This window comes from Carassius auratus, chromosome 1 (assembly GCF_003368295.1).
Source record: "Carassius auratus strain Wakin chromosome 1, ASM336829v1, whole genome shotgun sequence".
In the NCBI taxonomy this organism is placed as follows: Eukaryota; Metazoa; Chordata; class Actinopteri; order Cypriniformes; family Cyprinidae; genus Carassius; species Carassius auratus.
This window is the reverse complement of record NC_039243.1, coordinates 9680342-9699019: the sequence shown is the minus strand read 5'-3', so window position 1 is coordinate 9699019 and position 18678 is coordinate 9680342. Positions and strand designations below refer to the sequence as shown.

At 41.0% G+C, this 18678-nt stretch overlaps 1 protein-coding gene across 1 annotated transcript; it reads left to right on the top strand.

Annotated features, from left to right (window-relative positions):
- Nucleotides 1-14745: 14745 nt before the first annotated feature.
- LOC113113100 (uncharacterized) lies at nucleotides 14746-17877 on the top strand. Its single transcript, XM_026279556.1, has 4 exons — nucleotides 14746-15209; nucleotides 15334-15395; nucleotides 16707-16864; nucleotides 17326-17877. The coding sequence occupies exons 1-4, from the start codon at nucleotides 14883-14885 to the stop codon at nucleotides 17499-17501; spliced, it is 723 nt and encodes a 240-aa protein (XP_026135341.1). The 5' UTR covers nucleotides 14746-14882; the 3' UTR covers nucleotides 17502-17877.
- The last annotated feature ends 801 nt before the right edge of the window (nucleotides 17878-18678 follow it).

Below are 18678 nucleotides of genomic sequence, written 5' to 3'. Positions count from 1 at the left end.
TAAAGGCACTTTTTTATGAAAGGTGAATATGTATATATATATATATATATATATACATATATATATATATATGTATATATATATATATATATATATATATATATATATATATATATATATATATGTAACAGACACGCCAGGCTCCAACACCAACCAATCACAGCGCACACCCTATTTACTAATCCTAAATACTAATACTAAAGGGTGGGCTGAGTACGCACCGAACTCCCTACGACAGCCTACCACTGGACTCACTCCATTCCAGTGCGTACTTGGCTACCAGCCACAACTCTTCCCATGGTCAGGAGAACCCTCGGACATTCCTTCGGTCAACTACTGGTTCTGAGAGAGCGAGAGGGTCTGGGACGCGGCCCACCACCAGTTACATAGATGCAGGATGACAGCCGACCTTCGCCGCTCTGAAGCCCCAGCATACGAACCTGGACAGAAGGTCTGGCTGTCAACCTGAAACATCCACCTGCGTCTACCATGCCACAAACTGAGTCCCAGATTCATTGGCCCATTCACCATCGCAGAGCAGATCAACCCAGTCACCTTCAAACTCAACCTTCCCCTTCAGTATCGGATCCACCCCAAATTCCATGTGTCACTCCTTAAACCTCACCATCCTTCTGTCTCCCTCTCCACAGAGCCTGGCATAGCCCAAGCCCCCCTGCCACTCATCCTTGATGATGGAGCTGCTTGCAAGGTTAGTGACATCCTGGACTCCTGGTGTCATGGTGGACAGCTTGAGTATCTAGTGGACTGGTAAGAATATGGTCCAGAGGAACGCTCATGGGTCCCACGCAACGACATCCTGGATCCGAACCTGCTAGAAACCATCCATTCCAACCACCCTGACAGACCTGCTCCATGGGGAAGAGGACATCCACCACGTCATCGAGGTCCCCGGCCCTCAGGAGCAGGCCGTGGGGAGGGGGGTACTGTAACAGACACGCCAGGCTCCAACACCAACCAATCACAGCACACACCCTCACTGGAATACTAATCACACCCACCTGCTCCTCATCCACGTACAATCAACCACCACGAAAACCACACACACACACTCAGTCACCGTCTGGTTTCGTTCGCAACTAGGTCAGTACCTACCTGCTAAATCTAAGGACTAACCTATTACCTAGCATCTCCATCGTGTGTGTTTGTGTGTTTGTCAGCTATCTCCAGCGTCTTGTGTTCCTACCCTCCGGATCAACTCACCTCTCCAACCTCCAGCACCATATCCTCACTATTCACTACCTGCTCCTCTGCTTGTGCCTTAATCAACCGTGTTCTCCTGTTATTCCAGTCTCCTGTCCCTGATTACCATAACAATATATATATATAAGCAATAAATTATCAAAAGCACAAGTTAGTGCATAGAATAAATAATGACAGCTCAGCATAGCTGTGGCAACGTAGGCAACAGTGGTATAACATCTGGTTATGCAGGTGCATATGGGCCCGGGCAGATTGGGGGTCTGCCGAGAAGAGAGGAACTTTCCCAGCAATTCCCCAGAATTTCCCTTTTCTGTCAGTTTATCAGAATTCTCAACTATGTTTGGAACATTTTATGTTTGTTAAATTCAGGTTTTTGTTTTGACCAAGAGGCCAGCGGCAGACAGTGGGTTGAGCAGGTGTTGGATCAAATCAACCTTCTTAAATCAACACACGCTTTGCCTAAAATAAACTTTATAGACATAAAAAAACTTTGTGCATTTCACAGCATTAAACATTACTTTTAAACAGAAAAAGATGGAATATTTATCTACATATTTACATCTAGTCTATTCACATGGCAGTCTCTTTTTCCAGACCTTTTTCCAGAAGGTTAAACTCATTTATTCAATATTGTTACTGTGTATGCAAGTATTACAAGAACTTGTCCTATCCCTTTAAACTAGACCAAATTTTTTTAAGTAACGTCAATAATGTTTGATTGAAATTATGAAATCAATGAAAACGATAAAAGACAATCAAGAATAAAGTAAAAAATGTTCAATAATATTACATTAGACAGCTCTAAAGTGTGAGAAACAAATCCTCAAAGAATCTGCCATACGGACATTCCATTTACCTTCTCCGATTTCATTGGTGGGGGGGCGGGGGTGCCAGGACATTACTGCATGCTATTTAAGAGGTAAGCATTGCCACAGGTGATTGAGAAGAAGTGAAAAACTGGAGCAACTGAAGAAACAGCAGATTACTAGTCAGTGTGTTCATAATAAAATACCTGCTCAAGCATTGGTAAGGACATTTCAAGAGACTAAATATATTTGTAATAATTATATTTATAATGTAAATTATAGTTTAATTGCGGCAAATATTTTTGCAAGTTTTACTAAATTAAATTAAAATACTAAATGATTTGAGATGTTGCATGTTTGTGTGTGTGTGTGTGTGTGTGTTTGCTTTTTATTTGTTTGGAAAATGTTTTTTTTTTTTTTTTTATGAAAAAAAATATCAAGCAGCACAACTGCTTTCAAAAATAAATAAGATAATAAATAAGAATATTAGAATGAGTGTTAAAGGAAGCCAGTGTGATCAGGTTTTAGGATGTGACAAATCTTTGACAATTCCCGTGTCATAATCATAATTAGTTAATCATAATTAAATCATAATTAAAATAAAGGTATGTTTGTTTTTTAACTCTTATTTTTTATTTTATTTTCCACAAAGGAAGTGAACATAGTTTTGTAATATCCATAAAATAATATAGATAAACTCAGATTTATTCATAAACCTGTAAGCATTTTATCAAATTTTGGCCAGATTTTGAAAATTGCCATTACTGTCTGGAAATTAATGAAAACCATGAGATATAAATTGATGAATGACCTAAAACGAAGTATATATGGAAACATTTAAAGGTATGTTTAACAGTTGTGTAACTGCGCAAAACAGACAATTTAGATGGTTCTAATTCAAAAAAGAAAAGAAGTTAAAAAAAAAGAAGTGAGAAACAAATCTTTACGGTATCTGCCATAGGACATTCCATTTAGCTTATTTTAATTCATTGAAGGGGATAAAAACACCAGGACATTACTGCATGCTATTTAAGAGGTAGAAATGCCCACAGGTGATTCAGAAGAAGTGAAAAATTGGAACCACTCAAGCAACAGTAGATTACTAATCAGTGTGTTCAGTGTAAAATACCTGCTAAAGGATTGGTTATGAGAAACCATTATGCTAGTGTGATAAATATAGTAACATTGGCTTAGGAGTACTTTGGAAATCCATTGTCACTTGACACAGTCATTGCACCAAAATGCAACTTAAATCTCTGTTACACAAGGAGAAAGCCATACATCAGTGCTACGCTGAACTGCTGTCGAGTTCTCTGGGAGTTCTCATTCCACAAAATGTCCAAAATTTGCTGGAAGTGGGGTTGTTATTATTGTTCTAGAAAAGTTAATGGTTTAATGGTGTTAAAAGATTACTTATATATATATATATATATATATATATATATATATATATATATATATATATATATATATATATATAGAAACACACATTAACTCTTCAATAATATATTGCCTTGCAGACTCTTATCACCACTGGACTCTTTCCAGGATGAACAAATATTTTTTTATTATTTTACATATTTTGTTCGGTAGGTGAATCAGTGTAATTCCTTATAAAAACAATCAACTTATGAATAAATGTATTAAGTATAAAAAAATATGTCTATAAAAACAAAACAATTCTTTGATTAACCAATATGTCAAATGTTAATGTAGAAAATATAACTGTTTCAGCAACCACAGAAAATGCTGCAATTCAATCCACAACAACAGACTCAACATCATCACCATCATCTTCTTTCACAACCACTGCACTTAGAGTACCTGCCAATGTTTCTTGGACAGTGATTGAGCTCCACTCTTCAGACACATTCATACCTGAATACAGTGATTCAAAATCTCAGGCTTTCCAGGATAGGGCTAAGCATGTTAAGGATGTTGTGAGTTAAAACCCACTTTACTGATTAACTACCAAGACATTTTACATTTACATTTTACATTAAGTTCAGTCATAAAAACACATCATATCAAATTAAATGTACTTATTGGAACTGCATGTTAATTTGTTACAGATTGAGACAATCTACAAATTGAAATATCCTTCCTTCATAGGAGTTCTTGGCTTAAGTTTCAGGTAAATATAGAATATGTTAATGTTTCATATTGTGTGTGTGTGTGTTTGATATTGATATTTGATAGTATAAATCATATTAAATTATATATTCTTTCTATAAGGGTTAGGTTTAAGAGTGGTTAGGGTTAGGAGAATTCAAAGTTTGTACAGTATGAATTTCAATATGTCGATGAAGAGTCCTCATAAAACACAAACACCCAGTATGAATACAGTATGAGATTGTTTCTGAAAATTTAATTCCAGAGCTGGGTCGGTCATTACCACAACAGACATCGTTTTCAACTCTACAGAGATTCTCCCATCAGATCTCGAAATTGCAGGAACATTACTGAATGAAATTGAAACTCTCAATGTTCTGAACATAACTTCTATCACAGTTAATGATGAAGGTATATTTTTTTTTAAATCTTGTTTTGTACATGTCTGAGACTTTGTACCAACCGGACAAGGTTCAGATTAGACATGGTTTCGCTTAAACTATAGTTTTTCATAAATAATTTGTAAAAACACACATACAAAATGTACACACAGTTGTTTATTTATTTATTTATTTTTGTCATTGCTTTTGTAAGTGCCATCTAAACTGAAAAAAAAATTTCTTATGAACCAACAACAGAATATTTATCAGACATAACAATTCCTGCTTCAACAACGAGAGCAACAACAAAGACTTCCGCAATCACAATAGCTCCTGCTGAAACATCCACCACTAGTGTAGAAGAAACATATACAACAACAGAGACTTCCACAATCACAACAAGTGCTACTGAAAAATCAATGATTAGTTCAACAGAAACATCTACAACAACGGTGGCTTCCACAATCACAACAAGTGCTACCGAAACATCCACCACTAGTTCACCAGAAACATCAACAACAACAGAGACTCTCACAATCAATACAATTCCTGCGGAAACATCCACCACTAGTGCTGCAGAAACATCTTCAACAACAGAGCTCTCCACAATCACAACGAGTGCTACTGAAACATCAACGACTAGTTCACCAGAAACATCTACAACAACAGACACTTCCACAATCACAAAAACTCCTGTGGGAACATCCATCACTGTTGCTGCAGAAACCTCCTCAAACACAGGGATTTCCACAATCACAATGAGTGCTACTGAAACATCAATGACTATTTCACCAGAAACATCTTCAACAACAGAGACTCCCACAAATGCAAAAACTCCTGCGGAAACATCCATCACTGGTCCTGCAGAAATATCTTCAAGAACAGAGACTCCCACAAACGCAAAAACTATTGCGGAAACATCCATCACTAGTGCAGCAGAAACATCTACAACAACAGAGCCCTCCACAATCACAGCGAGTGCTATGGAAGCATCAATGACTAGTTCACCAGAAACATCTTCAACAACAGACACATCCACAATCACAAAAACTCCTGTGAAAATATCCATCACTAGTGCAGCAGAAACCTCTTCAAACACAGAGACTCCCACAAATGCAAAAACTCCTGCGGAAAAATCCATCACTGGTGCTGCAGAAACATCTTCAACAACACAGACTTCCACAATCACAATAAGTGCAACTGAAACATCAACGACTAATTCACCAGAAACATCTTCAACAACAGAGACTCCCACAATCACAAAAAGTGCTACTGAAACATCAACGACTATTTCACCAGAAACATCTACAACAACAGAGCTCTCCACAATCACAACAACTCCTGCAGAAACATCTATCACTAGTGCAGCAGAAACATCTACAACAATAGAGCTCTCCACAATCACATCAACTCCTGCTGAAACATCCACCAATGGTGTAGCAGAAACATCTACAACAACAAAGACTCCCACAATCACAACAACTCCTGCTGAAACATCCACCACTGGTGTAGCAGAAACATATACAACAACAAAGACTCCCACAATCACAACAACTCCTGCGGAAACATCCACCACTAGTGCAGCAGAAACATCTACATCAACAGAGCTCTCAACAATCACAACAACTCCTGCAGAAACATCTATCACTAGTGCAGCAGAAACATCTACAACAATAAAGCTCTTCACAATCACATCAGCTCCTGCTGAAACATCCACCACTGGTGTAGCAGAAACATCTAAAACAACAGAGACTCCCACAATCACAACAACTCCTGCTGAAACATCCACCACTGGTGTGGCAGAAACATATACATCAACAGAAACTCCCACAATCACAACAACTCCTGCTGAAACATCCACCACTGGTGTAACAGAAACATCTACAACAACAGAGACTCCCACAATCACAACACCTGCTGAAACATCCACCACTGGTGTAGCAGAAACATCTACAACAACAGAGATTTTCACTATCTCAACAACTCCTGCTGAAACATCCACCACTGTAGTAGCAGAAACATATACAACAACAAAGACTCCCACATCCACAACAACTCCTGCTGAAACATCCACCACTGGTGCAGCAGAAACATCTACAACAACAGATACTCCAACTATCACAACAACTCCTGCTGAAACATCCAGCACTGGTGTAGCACAAACATATACAACAACAGAGACTCCCACAATCACAAAAACTCCTGCTGAAACATCCACCACTGGTGCAGCGGAAACATCTTCAACAACAGAGACTTCCAGAATCACAACAGGTGCAACTGAAACATTCACCACTAGTGCACCAGAAACATCTACAAAAACAGAGACTCCCACAATCACAAAAAGTGTGACTGAAACATCAACGACTATTTCACCAGAAACATCTACAACAACAGAGAATCCCACAATCACAACTCCTGCTGAAACATCCACCACAAGTGCAGCAGAATCATCTACAACAACAGACACTCCCACAGTAACAACAACTCCTGCTGAAACATCCACCACTGGTATAGCAGAAACATCTACAACAACAGAGACTCCCACAATCACAACAACTACTGCTGAAACATCCACCACTAGTCCAGCAGAAACATCTATAACAACAGGGACTCCTACAATAACAACGACTCCTGCCGAAACATCCACCACTGGTGCAGCAGAAACATCTACAACAACAGAGACTCCCACAGTCACAACAACTCCTGCTGAAACATCCACCACTGGTGCAGCAGAAACATCTACAACAACAGAGACTCCCACAATCACAACAACTCCTGCTAAAACATCCATCACCGGTGCAGCAGAAACATCTACAACAACAGAGACTACCAAATTCACAACAACTCCTGTTGAAACATCCATCACCGATGCAGCAGAAACATCTACAAAAACAGAGATTACCACAATCACAACAACTCCTGCTGAAACATCCACTACTGGTGCAGCAGAATCATCTACAACAACAGAGACTTCCACAATCACAACAGGTGCAACTGAAACATTCACCACTAGTGCACCAGAAACATCTACAAAAACAGAGACTCCCACAATCACAAAAAGTGTGACTGAAACATCAACGACTATTTCACCAGAAACATCTACAACTACAGAGAATCCCACAATCACAACATCTGCTGAAATATCCACCACTGGTATAGCAGAAACATCTACAACAACAGAGACTACCACAATCACAACAACTCCTGCTGAAACATCCACCACAAGTGCAACAGAATCATCTACAACAACAGACACTCCCACAGTAACAACAACTCCTGCTGAAACATCCACCACTGGTGTAGCAGAAACATCTACAACAACAGAGACTCCCACAATCACAACAACTACTGCTGAAACATCCACCACTGATGTAGCAGAAACATCTACAACAACAGAGACTCCCACAATCACAACAACTACTGCTGAAACATCCACCACTGGTGTAGCAGAAACATCTACAACAACAGAGACTCCCACAATCACAACAACTACTGCTGAAACATCCACCACTAGTCCAGCAGAAACATCTACAACAACAGAGACTCCTACAATAACAACGACGCCTGCCGAAACATCCACCACTGGTGCAGCAGAAACATCTACAACAACAGAGACTCCCACAGTCACAACAACTCCTGCCGAAACATCCACCACTAGTCCAGCAGAAACATCTACAACAACAGAGACTCCCACAATCACAACAACTCCTGCTGAAACATCCACTACTGGTGCAGCAGAATCATCTACAACAACAGAGACTCCCACAATCACAACAACTACTGCAGAAACATCCACCACTGGTGCAGCAGAAACATCTATAACAACAGAGACTCCCACAGTCACAACGACGCCTGCTGAAACATACACCACTGGTATAGCAGAAACATCTAAAACAACAGAGACTCCCACAATCACAACAGCTACTGATGAAACATCCACCATTGGTGTAGCAGAAATATCTACAACAACAGAGACTCCCACAATCACAACAACTCCTGCTGAAACATCCACCACTGGTGTAGCAGAAACATCTACAACAACAGAGACTCCCACAATCACAACAGCTCCTGCTGAAACATCCACCACTGGTGTAGCAGAAACATCTACAACAACTGATGGAATAGGTATGTCTTTTACAAGTTTTCCATTCATCTCTTCTCTATAGGGTAGCTCCAGCAGCATTGTCTGGTACAGGTACAGGTAGGGCTGACACAGAAGAGACTATGCTGCTTGCGTCTAACAGATATTCTCCAAAATGTTGCTACTGGGATGTGAAGAGACACAGAGGAGACGAATTGTTGAATAAAGTCATTATTTTAATTTTCTTCGCATAAAAAAGCATTCTCTCCATTTTATAACATTTTCAATTATGGGTTAACCACTGATTGCAGATGGACTGTTTTGTTGATGTATTTCATACTTTTCTAAACCTTAAAAGTGTAATTTACTTGGCAGTCAATGGGACAGTGACAAGCCTCACTGTTTTCATCCAAAATATCTTAAATTGTGTTCCAAAGATGAACAAAGCTTTATGGAACCCTTTAAGTGCCCTGTCTGAATGAGGCACCTGACATTTCCCTTTCACTGGCATTGGTTTGTAGAACTTGGATTCAGGTTCTTCACACACTGTCCACAAAAAGTTATCTGTTGATCTTAAGGCTGAAATGGTAGATTCCTCTTCAGGAACTCGAGCTGCGTCAAGAACGAATGGGGAACGCGTCCAGCGTGACGTCTCTGAATAATGTGTATATTCAGTCCAATGGAAGGGCAAGACATCATAGGCGGGTGACGTCAGAGACCAGGAAGCATAAAAGCATGAGCGGCGAAGCCGGTAATCAGCCTTGTGTCTTCAGCAAGCACTCTCTGTGTGTGTCAGTCGCTATCTGTTTGTGAGTCTTATTTAGTGTCGTTTGTCCACTGATAAACTCCATTGTCAAAGCTTCAATCAAAAGCTTGTGAGCCTTTTCTTCACTCTCAGAAGGCTCTCTTTGAGGAGAGAGCTTTCACTGGCGTTTCTCGCAGAGCCAGCCCCGCTTTCGCAGAGGCAGAGCGGTGGTTGTGCTCGCAGGATTGCTTTCGGATCTGCTGGAAGGAATGAAAGACGGGCAAGTCCATTTCTTCTTTCTTAGCCACCAGATCCGGCGCCCGCTCTTGGGGGTTCAGAAGCCCGTGTTTGCGGTACTTTCTCCCCGATGAGAGGGCACGACGCGCTGCCTGTCTTTCTCTGAGGAGATTGATGTGGAAAGATGTCAATGAGCTCGCATGTTGCAGGAGCATCCGTTGCCAAGCACCAGTTTCACAAACATATTATGTCTAATATTATAATAAGCAGCAATGATGAAGAGTGGAGCTTGCGCAGTCGGCTCTCGGGGGGCTGATTTTGCTTTTCTCGCTGTTAAGCGCTCCGCTCTCGCCGGGCACGCTCCGAGGAATGTGTCCGTGCATGTGATCTTGCTGTTACGGTTGCACTGGTGCTGATGCACGCCGGCGACCACGATAGCGGGAATCATACATGATCTGGCAAGTGGGTTGGAGACGGCTCGTCCTATCTCCACCCGTCTTCACTAGATCTAGAGTTCGTTCTCGAGGCTTGGAAACCAGCGCTGTGGTTTCTTCACCCTCTGAGACAGCTCGCTGCTGCTGCTACATGCTCTCTCGCCGGGCATCTCTGAGGAGTGTATCCGTGCATGAGATCTTGTAGTTGCGGTCACGCTGTTGCTGAGGCATCTAAGGATGTAATTTATTGTGTGAGAACACATGTGTACCGCTCTTCCTCTGAGGAGGTTGAGGCGGTCAGGGGCTGCTGGGCGGAGCAGTCACAACCATGTTCCAGCCCCTCATGCCAGGGGGCTGGAACATGGTTGTGCTCTGCAGACGCTAGAGTCAGAATGGCGCTCCCAGGCCAAAGACTTCTAGTGGAAAGCAGTTCTACGGACCATTGTTTTTGCTGGTTAGCCTTCATCATAACGTCCTGACGCTTAAGGCCTAGGACATTTTGAGGGCCAGCTCCCTCTGGGGAAGAGTGGTGTACACCCCATTACACGGTGTCCGTCCCTCCTCAGTGCCCTCAGGAGATCGTTCTGCCAACCCTGCCGGTGTTCCAGGGTGCAGCGATCTCCGGGGAGCGCTTCTCTCAGTTACCGTCCAGAAACGTAGTGGTGCTGAGAGGCTCGCTACCTCTATGGAGGCCTCAAGAGCAGCTAGTACGGTCGTCCCCTGCCGGTCCGCCACTTCAGGGCACCGAGCTAGTGGCTCTAGGCACACCAGATGCCAGTCTCGCGAGACTGGTTCCCTTAGGAGGTCACATGGCGGTGTGGGAGCCCCTGCCAAGTGTACTTCACTTGGTCCTGCCCCGAGCAGGCTCTGGTCTAGTCTTCCTAGCAGACGACGTTGGTCTGAGGACCGTAGTTTTTAGGAGACTTCAACTACGAGAGTCCTGATGCTGCGGATCTAGTACGGTCATCCCCTGCCGGTCCGCCGCTGAGCTAATTTACTCCGATGCCACCAGTGATCAGTCTTGAGAGGCTGATTCCCTTAGTAGACTATTTGGCAAAGTGAAAACTAGTGCCAAATGTGTCTCAGTGGGTCCTGCACACTGTAGTGAGAGGCCACAGAATCCAGTTCTGGTGGGCCCCAAGCAGGCTCTGGTATATGAAACAGAAGTAGACTCTCTCTGAGGACGGAGGCAATCGACGTGGTCCCTCCTTGGGTTGCAGAGTCTGTGCTTTTTGAACCGCTCAGTTCGAGAACTGGTGTGTCACGATTAGGGATGCACCGAATATGTTTATGTGTTTATATGAGGAGGAACAAGGCCTGACAGTTCGCGCTAAACTAAACTGTTCAGGAATCTTGAGCGGCTGGGACGATTTATACCGTAGCAATACACAGCCAGCCAATCACATCTGGTGCTGACGTTGAGATAAGCGTTTTTTTTTGGTGAGCATTTGATTCCTCTTAGAGAGGACCTCTTCAGTGGTGGAAGACAAACCACTGCTGGCAAAAATGGCAAAAATCTACCTCTGTGCCCAGTGAAAGACTTTTCAGTAGCCTACTGCTTGGGACATTCGTTCCCACACTCGCAACCGGCTGTCACCTCTTAATGCAGAACGTCTTGTTTTTTTTAAATGAAAATCATTTTATGTGAAAGATTAGAGGGTTTCACGTTATTTTAATTATGATGCAGGAGATGTGTGTGATCTTCCGTAATATTTTTCGAAATATTTGGCTACTGTTCTAATCGTAGCCTATCCTACTGTTATAAATGAAAACTAAACAGCCTGCTATACATGTTTATTGAGTTAATGTTCAATTACATTAATTTCAGTTACCAAACATATTCTGAATTTTAAAAAGAAAAAAAAACTTTTCTTTGCATTGCCGCACTTTTATTGAACGGTTTTGGTTGTTTACTTGGGTAATCATAAGCTTGGTAATTGTCAAAAAAGTTTTTCTCACTTGTCATCCTGGCATAATGTTGCCTATTCTTTTTTTTACAGTTAAAATAAAATAAAATTAAAAATACATTGCTGTGGACGTTGTTTACTTCATTAATGTGTTTTACTGTGTTAATGGAATAAGGATGTGAGTAGGATTCGGTATTCGGTTTCGGTATTCGGCTGAACCCCAAAAATCTGGATTCGGTGCATCCCTAGTCACGATCTATCAAAAACATCTTCATCGGAAGTTCCTGAGGTTTGCTTTTGAGGTCAAAAGCCTACCAATGCGGATCTTCCACTGGCCTTGCACTCTCACCCCTCACTTTCACGACTCGAACACATTGACGATTGGTTGATATCAGCTCAATCTGAGCAGATGACGGTTCGGCACCGAGGTGTCGTTCTCGCTCACATGAAAGAGCTGGGGTTAAGACTTAATGTCAAGAAAAGTGTTCTTTCTACAGTAAAGAGAAACACTTATCGGGGCATGGTGTGGGATTCGACCACGCTGCAGGCATGTGGATCGAGTCAATCCTCACTGCAGTCGCGAGAGCGAGAGAAGGCCGGTCACCCACTGTCAAGCAGTCATGGAGATTGCTGGGTCTGTTGGCAGCTGCATCCAACGGGAATACTATTGGCCTGCTGTACATGAGACCCCTATAGTGTTGGCTTAAGACCGAGGGGCTGTTAGTACCCCTGTTCTGGCCAGGCCGGGTATGGTTCCTGGGCCTGATTTCTCTTTTTGACAGCACTCCATGGGAGGTTCCCATCAGGAGAGATCTCCTCTCGCAGCCGGAGGGTGTGCCCCGCATTGGAGCTTAGAGGCTGTAGGTGTGGTCTCTGAGGAGGCACAACTCTTAGCTCCCTCAACGAGGAAACTTTATGCCTTGAAGTGGAAGCTTTTCACTTATTGGTGCGGAGACCACCAGCTCAACCCAGTTAACTGCCCGGAGGGTACAGTGCTGGATTTCCTGCAGGCTCTCCGCAGGGTTGACCCACTCCACCCTGAAGGTCTACGTGGCGGCCATGGTGGCCTACCGTGGCCCTCTCGGTGGCCAGTCAGTGGGCAAAAACCCTCTGGTTACATGTTTCCTCCATGGTGCACTGAGGCTGAGGCCTCCGGCCAAAAGAAGCTTATGCTAAGCGGTGAACAGGATGCTATCCTAAGCCTCGAGTAGTCTGATCTCCCCTCTCCTGGTGGTCAAGACTCACTCCTTCTGAAGTTTGGCCATTGGACGTGTTGTCCCTGATTTCTGTCAGGCTCCTTCTCCTTCTCTTGCTTTAGCTGTGCTCTTCCACACTAGGCAGAGATTTGAAAGTCTGGCGGCGTGGGCATTCTCGTTCCCCATTCATTCTCGACGCAGCTCTAGTTCCTGAAGAGGAACGTCTAAGGTTATGTATGTAACCCTGGTTCCTCGAAGCAACGAGATGCTGCGTCACAGTGCCACACTTCCGGCATCTCTGGCCAGTGCTTGCTTCATCCTTTGATGCTGATTACCGGCTTCGCTGCTCATGCTTTTATGCTTCCTGGTCTCTGACGTCACCTGCCTATGACGTCTCGCCCTTCCATTGGACTTATTATACACGTTATTCAGAGACGTCACGCTGGACGCCTTCCCCATTCGTTCTCATCCTTAGACGTTTTCCATTTTAAGTGCAAGGTTCAATTTACACAATGTACTAAGCTCACCTCTTTCAAAACACCAAAAAGTGCTAGCTCCAGCGTGTGAGCAATACAGTGAATTTTTCTCAGTTTTGAAATGTCCATTCTCAGTTTTGCAACAACACCTAATCCAGCATCTAATCCAAATTTTGTAAATCAGTCACTGCTTTCATGTGATAAAGACTAGATTAATTACTTGCAACCCATTATATGAATACCTGACATAGGTTTATTTTCTGTCACAGAAGAATATGTTGCACCACTTATCATGACTGATATGTGACATGACATTCAGCCAAGTTTGGTGAGCCATACTCAGAATTTATGCTCTGCATTTAACCCATCCAAAGTGCACACACACAGCAGTGAACACATACCCAGAGCAGTAGTTGGACTCTTTCACTTTATTTGACTCCATGTCCTGTAAATCTTCTGCAATATTTTAAAGGAGTTCAGCACATTGGACATCATTGTCAAATATTGGGAATATGTCCAGACCATTTTTTCTTTTCTGAAGCAGAATTAGTGGCTTAACCTGAGTGTAACTCAATTCCTCCTTTGAGATGCTGCATTCAAAACAACAAATAATTTAAAACAACAGCAAAAAACATAGCACAAACAATGCTTGTCCATTTTTCCTTTCCAGTTTTATCAACTGTGAGGACAAAATGTTCACTTGATGCATTATATATCCCTCCCACTAACAGGTGCCGTGAGGAAGAGATACTCAGTGTTATTCACTTCACATATCAGTGGTCATAATGTTATGCCTGATTGGTGTATATATACTATATAGCTATATATAAATACTATATCAGTCTGGTGAGTAAACAAAAAAAATGCACTAGCCAATGGCGATCTTTTGCTAAGGTGAGGGTTGAATGTACAGTCTTACAGAAGTAATGAAAGTACAAAATAAATGTAGTATTAGCTAAACTATTAATTAACTGAACATGATACAGTGACTTAATTTATCTGTTTATTTATTTATTTATTTATTTGTCAGTCAATGTTGACCTAACCTGAAAATCCTCAATAGTCATGACACCTCTTGCTGGAACTTCCACGACCAGTTCAGCAGATACCACAAGAGCATCAGAAACAACACTGTCCACTCCGACCACTCTCTCTTCAACTGCTTTTCAAAGTACAACTATTAGTACAGTTGAAACATCCACAACACTAACAACTTCAATACCAACAGGTTCTTCCACAGTCCCAACAACTCTATCTGGAATATCCACCAGTAGTGCGGCAATTACCATGAAAGCACCACAATCAACAGCTTCTACCTTGGTTTCAGTCAATTCCTCTTTATCAACCTTTGACACATTCACCACTAGTGCTACAACGGTCATTCCTTCTACAGATTCTAAAGCCTCTACACATTCTCCAGCATCTACAGCATCAACAAATGTTACAGTATCTACAGCTTCTACAACGTCTACATCTTTTGGAAAAACTTCTGCAAACTTAATATCTGGGGTGCTAACAGATCTGGAGTTTCGCTCTACAGACACATTTATAGATGCACTAAAAGATGTAAACTCTGCAGAGCACAAGAATAGGGCTAAGCTTGTCAGGGATGAGGTGAGTTAAAATCCACTAACTGTATTTACTGTAACACAAGATACTTTTTTATTAAATTAGGCATTTTATTAATTACACTGAGATATTTTTACTGATGTCTGCAATTGTTTGATATCTGATCCAGCTTGAAGCAGTTTACAGACCCAAGTACGCTAACTTCCTCAAAGTGATTGTCCAAGGATTCAGGTAAATACGGTACATTGCAATGCTGCTTACATATATATGCATGCTGTCTGCATGTGTGTGCGCGCACGTGTGCTTGTGTATTTCAGGTATTCCTTATGCTGTGGGTCCAAATGTCTCCTAAAGGATAGTAAAACCTGACGTTGCATAGACAAAATTTCAACCCTCAATGAGAATTTTTTTTTTTTATATAAATCCCTCAACATTTTCTGAAAGGATTAGATGTAGGGTTAGAATATAGAGTTTGTACTGTACAGTTTGAAAATTATTATGTCTATGGAGCAGTGCTTTAAGTGGGCCGGTACGCACCGGTACTCAGTATGGCCACTTCCAAATATAGCTCTTGAGCGTACCGCCACCTCTCCATGCGCCCAGAACGTGCTTTTAGCATACCATTTAGCGTACGCTCATTTGGACATCTGTTTTAATAGAGGTTTTAATCCTTTGCCTGCGCTTTTCAGAGCACCCTTCACAATGCACGCTTCCTAATTCGTCCCACCGAGAGCAGAGACTACATTACCCTACATTACACCCTTGAGTTTTACTAGTGAAAAGCGCATGCGTCACTTTTCCCACTGTCAGTAACAACTCAACGTGGCCGGAGATAGTGTGTGAAATGCGCACACTCGGCTCTGTAAAAAATCAAATACAGTGAACAACACTTAACATACTCTCCTGGCTTCTAACTCTGAGTACTAAAACAATACGGTCAGAATCAGATGACTCGCTGGCTAATACCCCACCGAGCCTGAAAGAAATCGCTGCAGGTCAGACGCAAGCTAATGAAGTAATGCAGTAGCTCTTTCAGGTAGGGTGACCAGACGTTCCGAAAAATTCGGGACAGTCCCAAAATCTAAACTGCTTTCCCGAAATCTGGCCCAAATTGTCCCGAGAATTATACTAAAGCAAAATCTTGAGTAGTTATTGTCTGATAATCATTAAAAACTGTCTGCGGAGGTTGAGTCGTCCTGCAACCAGCCCCCGCCGGCTGCTCATTGGCTGCAGCATCTTTTTAAGTTTAAAAAAAATACCGTAGGCGGCTAGACATGAATTCAGATATTCATTTATCTAATTAATCTGTATGCACAAAGATATATATATATATATATATATATATATATATATATATATATATATAGGCTATAATAGAATACCGGCACCTCTTCTGGTCCACTTAAAGCACTCCTATGGAGCATCTTCGTAAAACACAAACAGCCAATGTGTGTGAGAGAGAGAGAGAAAGAGAGAGAGAGAGAACATTCAATAAACTGGATTTTTAAAGGTAACATATATTAATTTAAACATTTACTTCAGACCAGGGTCAATCATCACATCAGCACAACTAGTCTTCAGTTTCAACCAAACTATTCCATCCATTCGAGAGATTTCAACCATCCTCTTGAGAGCAGTGGAAACAGGAGAAGTCAATCAACTGAATATGATTCCTCAATCAATTTTAGTCAATGGTTCAGGTGAGCTCTAATACTCAGTAGATTTATAATCTTCTATACCTGTTACTTTTCTATTAATATAATGATTTATGTACAACTTATGCATCAGAGAAACAAGTATGCAGTCATCTCAAGGGGCTGTTCACATTGAATGGTAACTTTTTAGTTGATGGCAACATGGCAGAGGAAGCACTGTTATTTTATGTTCCTGCATCATGTCTTAAATGCACATCTTGAGACCATCATGTTCTGTGCTGTTAATTTACTTATTGTAGTTTTAACGTAAGTTATGCAGAGCATTCTAATGTTTGAAACGAAGGTCAACAAATGTAAGTAGACTAGGAACATTTTAAAATAAGCAGTTCATTCATAAATCCAGAACTACCTTCATCCTGTGGAAATACAAATCCGTAGACCAGAAGATAATGGCTACATATGGTCTAAAGGGATATCCAGATAATTTGATTGTGGTTTTATTACAGCTTTAGATACAACTGTCACTCCTGCAGCAGCTACAGCAAGTACTGCAAGTGCATTAACTAAAGGAACCACATCAACCACAGAAACTACAACTTCAGGGGTACTAAAGATTGAATCCAGTTTGCTCCAAGCAACATGCTTCATTATCATGTCTAAAATATTAAGGCTCTTCCTATAGATCCTTTAAACATATATATCCAGCACACATGAAAGTTCCAACAAGACATGCTGTAACCAAATTAATAAACAGCAAAAAGCATTTTCTTATTACATGGTACATAGTATTTTCTGTCACTCAAATAATGGTATGGTGTAATATTAGCTATATATAAATATATTGCATTGTTCTTCAGTAGACAGTAGACTATTTAAGAAAATTTGATAAATGTGTTGTATTTTGAGATACGTCTTAAGGGTAAATGCTGGTTATACTTATTTTTTATTTTTTTCTTGTATATTCTAACATTGCAATATGTCATTTTATTTTAATCAAATAAAAATATTGTCAAAAGTATTATTATGAAAAATGTATATGATTAAAAACATTTGCTTTCATCAAAATACTTCAGATTAATCAATGTTCAAATGCACCTAGACCCAGTGTACTCAGCCTTTAGTCAACATTTCTTTATCCAAAGTGTACTTTTTACCTAGGGAATGTTGAGGTACAAGTATATCCAGATGCCACTGTCTATACACCTCATAAAACAAGATATTCAGTGGCCCCTGCAAAACTGTGAGAATATCCGAACCGTGAGAACATACATTTTTGCAATACATTAATTGGATAACAAAAACACACACACACCAACGTGCAAATATTTAAACCAAGTGCAGCATATTTTAGGTTACCTGACATTTTTTGTGTTTTGCCATTTTATGCATAAAGAATTTATTAGATGCTTCACATCCTATACATTACAGCTATCTAGAGAACTTAGAAACTCCTCTTATTTTTACAGTCATAAAACCAAACTAGTCCAGTTACTCTTCAAGTTTATGTTAAGTGTTCCGTTTATGTTGCAATTATATTATTTTATTGTGAATTGTTCTTTTTTTTTAAATTTAGCATTATTTTACTTTACATAAGAGGTATTGTACTGGGTCAGAAACAACCCGGGAACAATGTGTGCCCTTTGCTGGGTTAAATGCAGAGCACCATACCTGAGTATGGGTCATAATATTTGGCCACGTCACTGTACTGTTACAGATTTTCTTGATTGCTTAAGCACATTTCTTGAAAAATATTTTATGTACATTTCTTGAATTCTTTTTTTACAAAACTGTAAAACAAATACATAACTTTTTACTTGATTAGTCAAACTTTATATATTCAGGTTAGGGTGAAGCTCTCC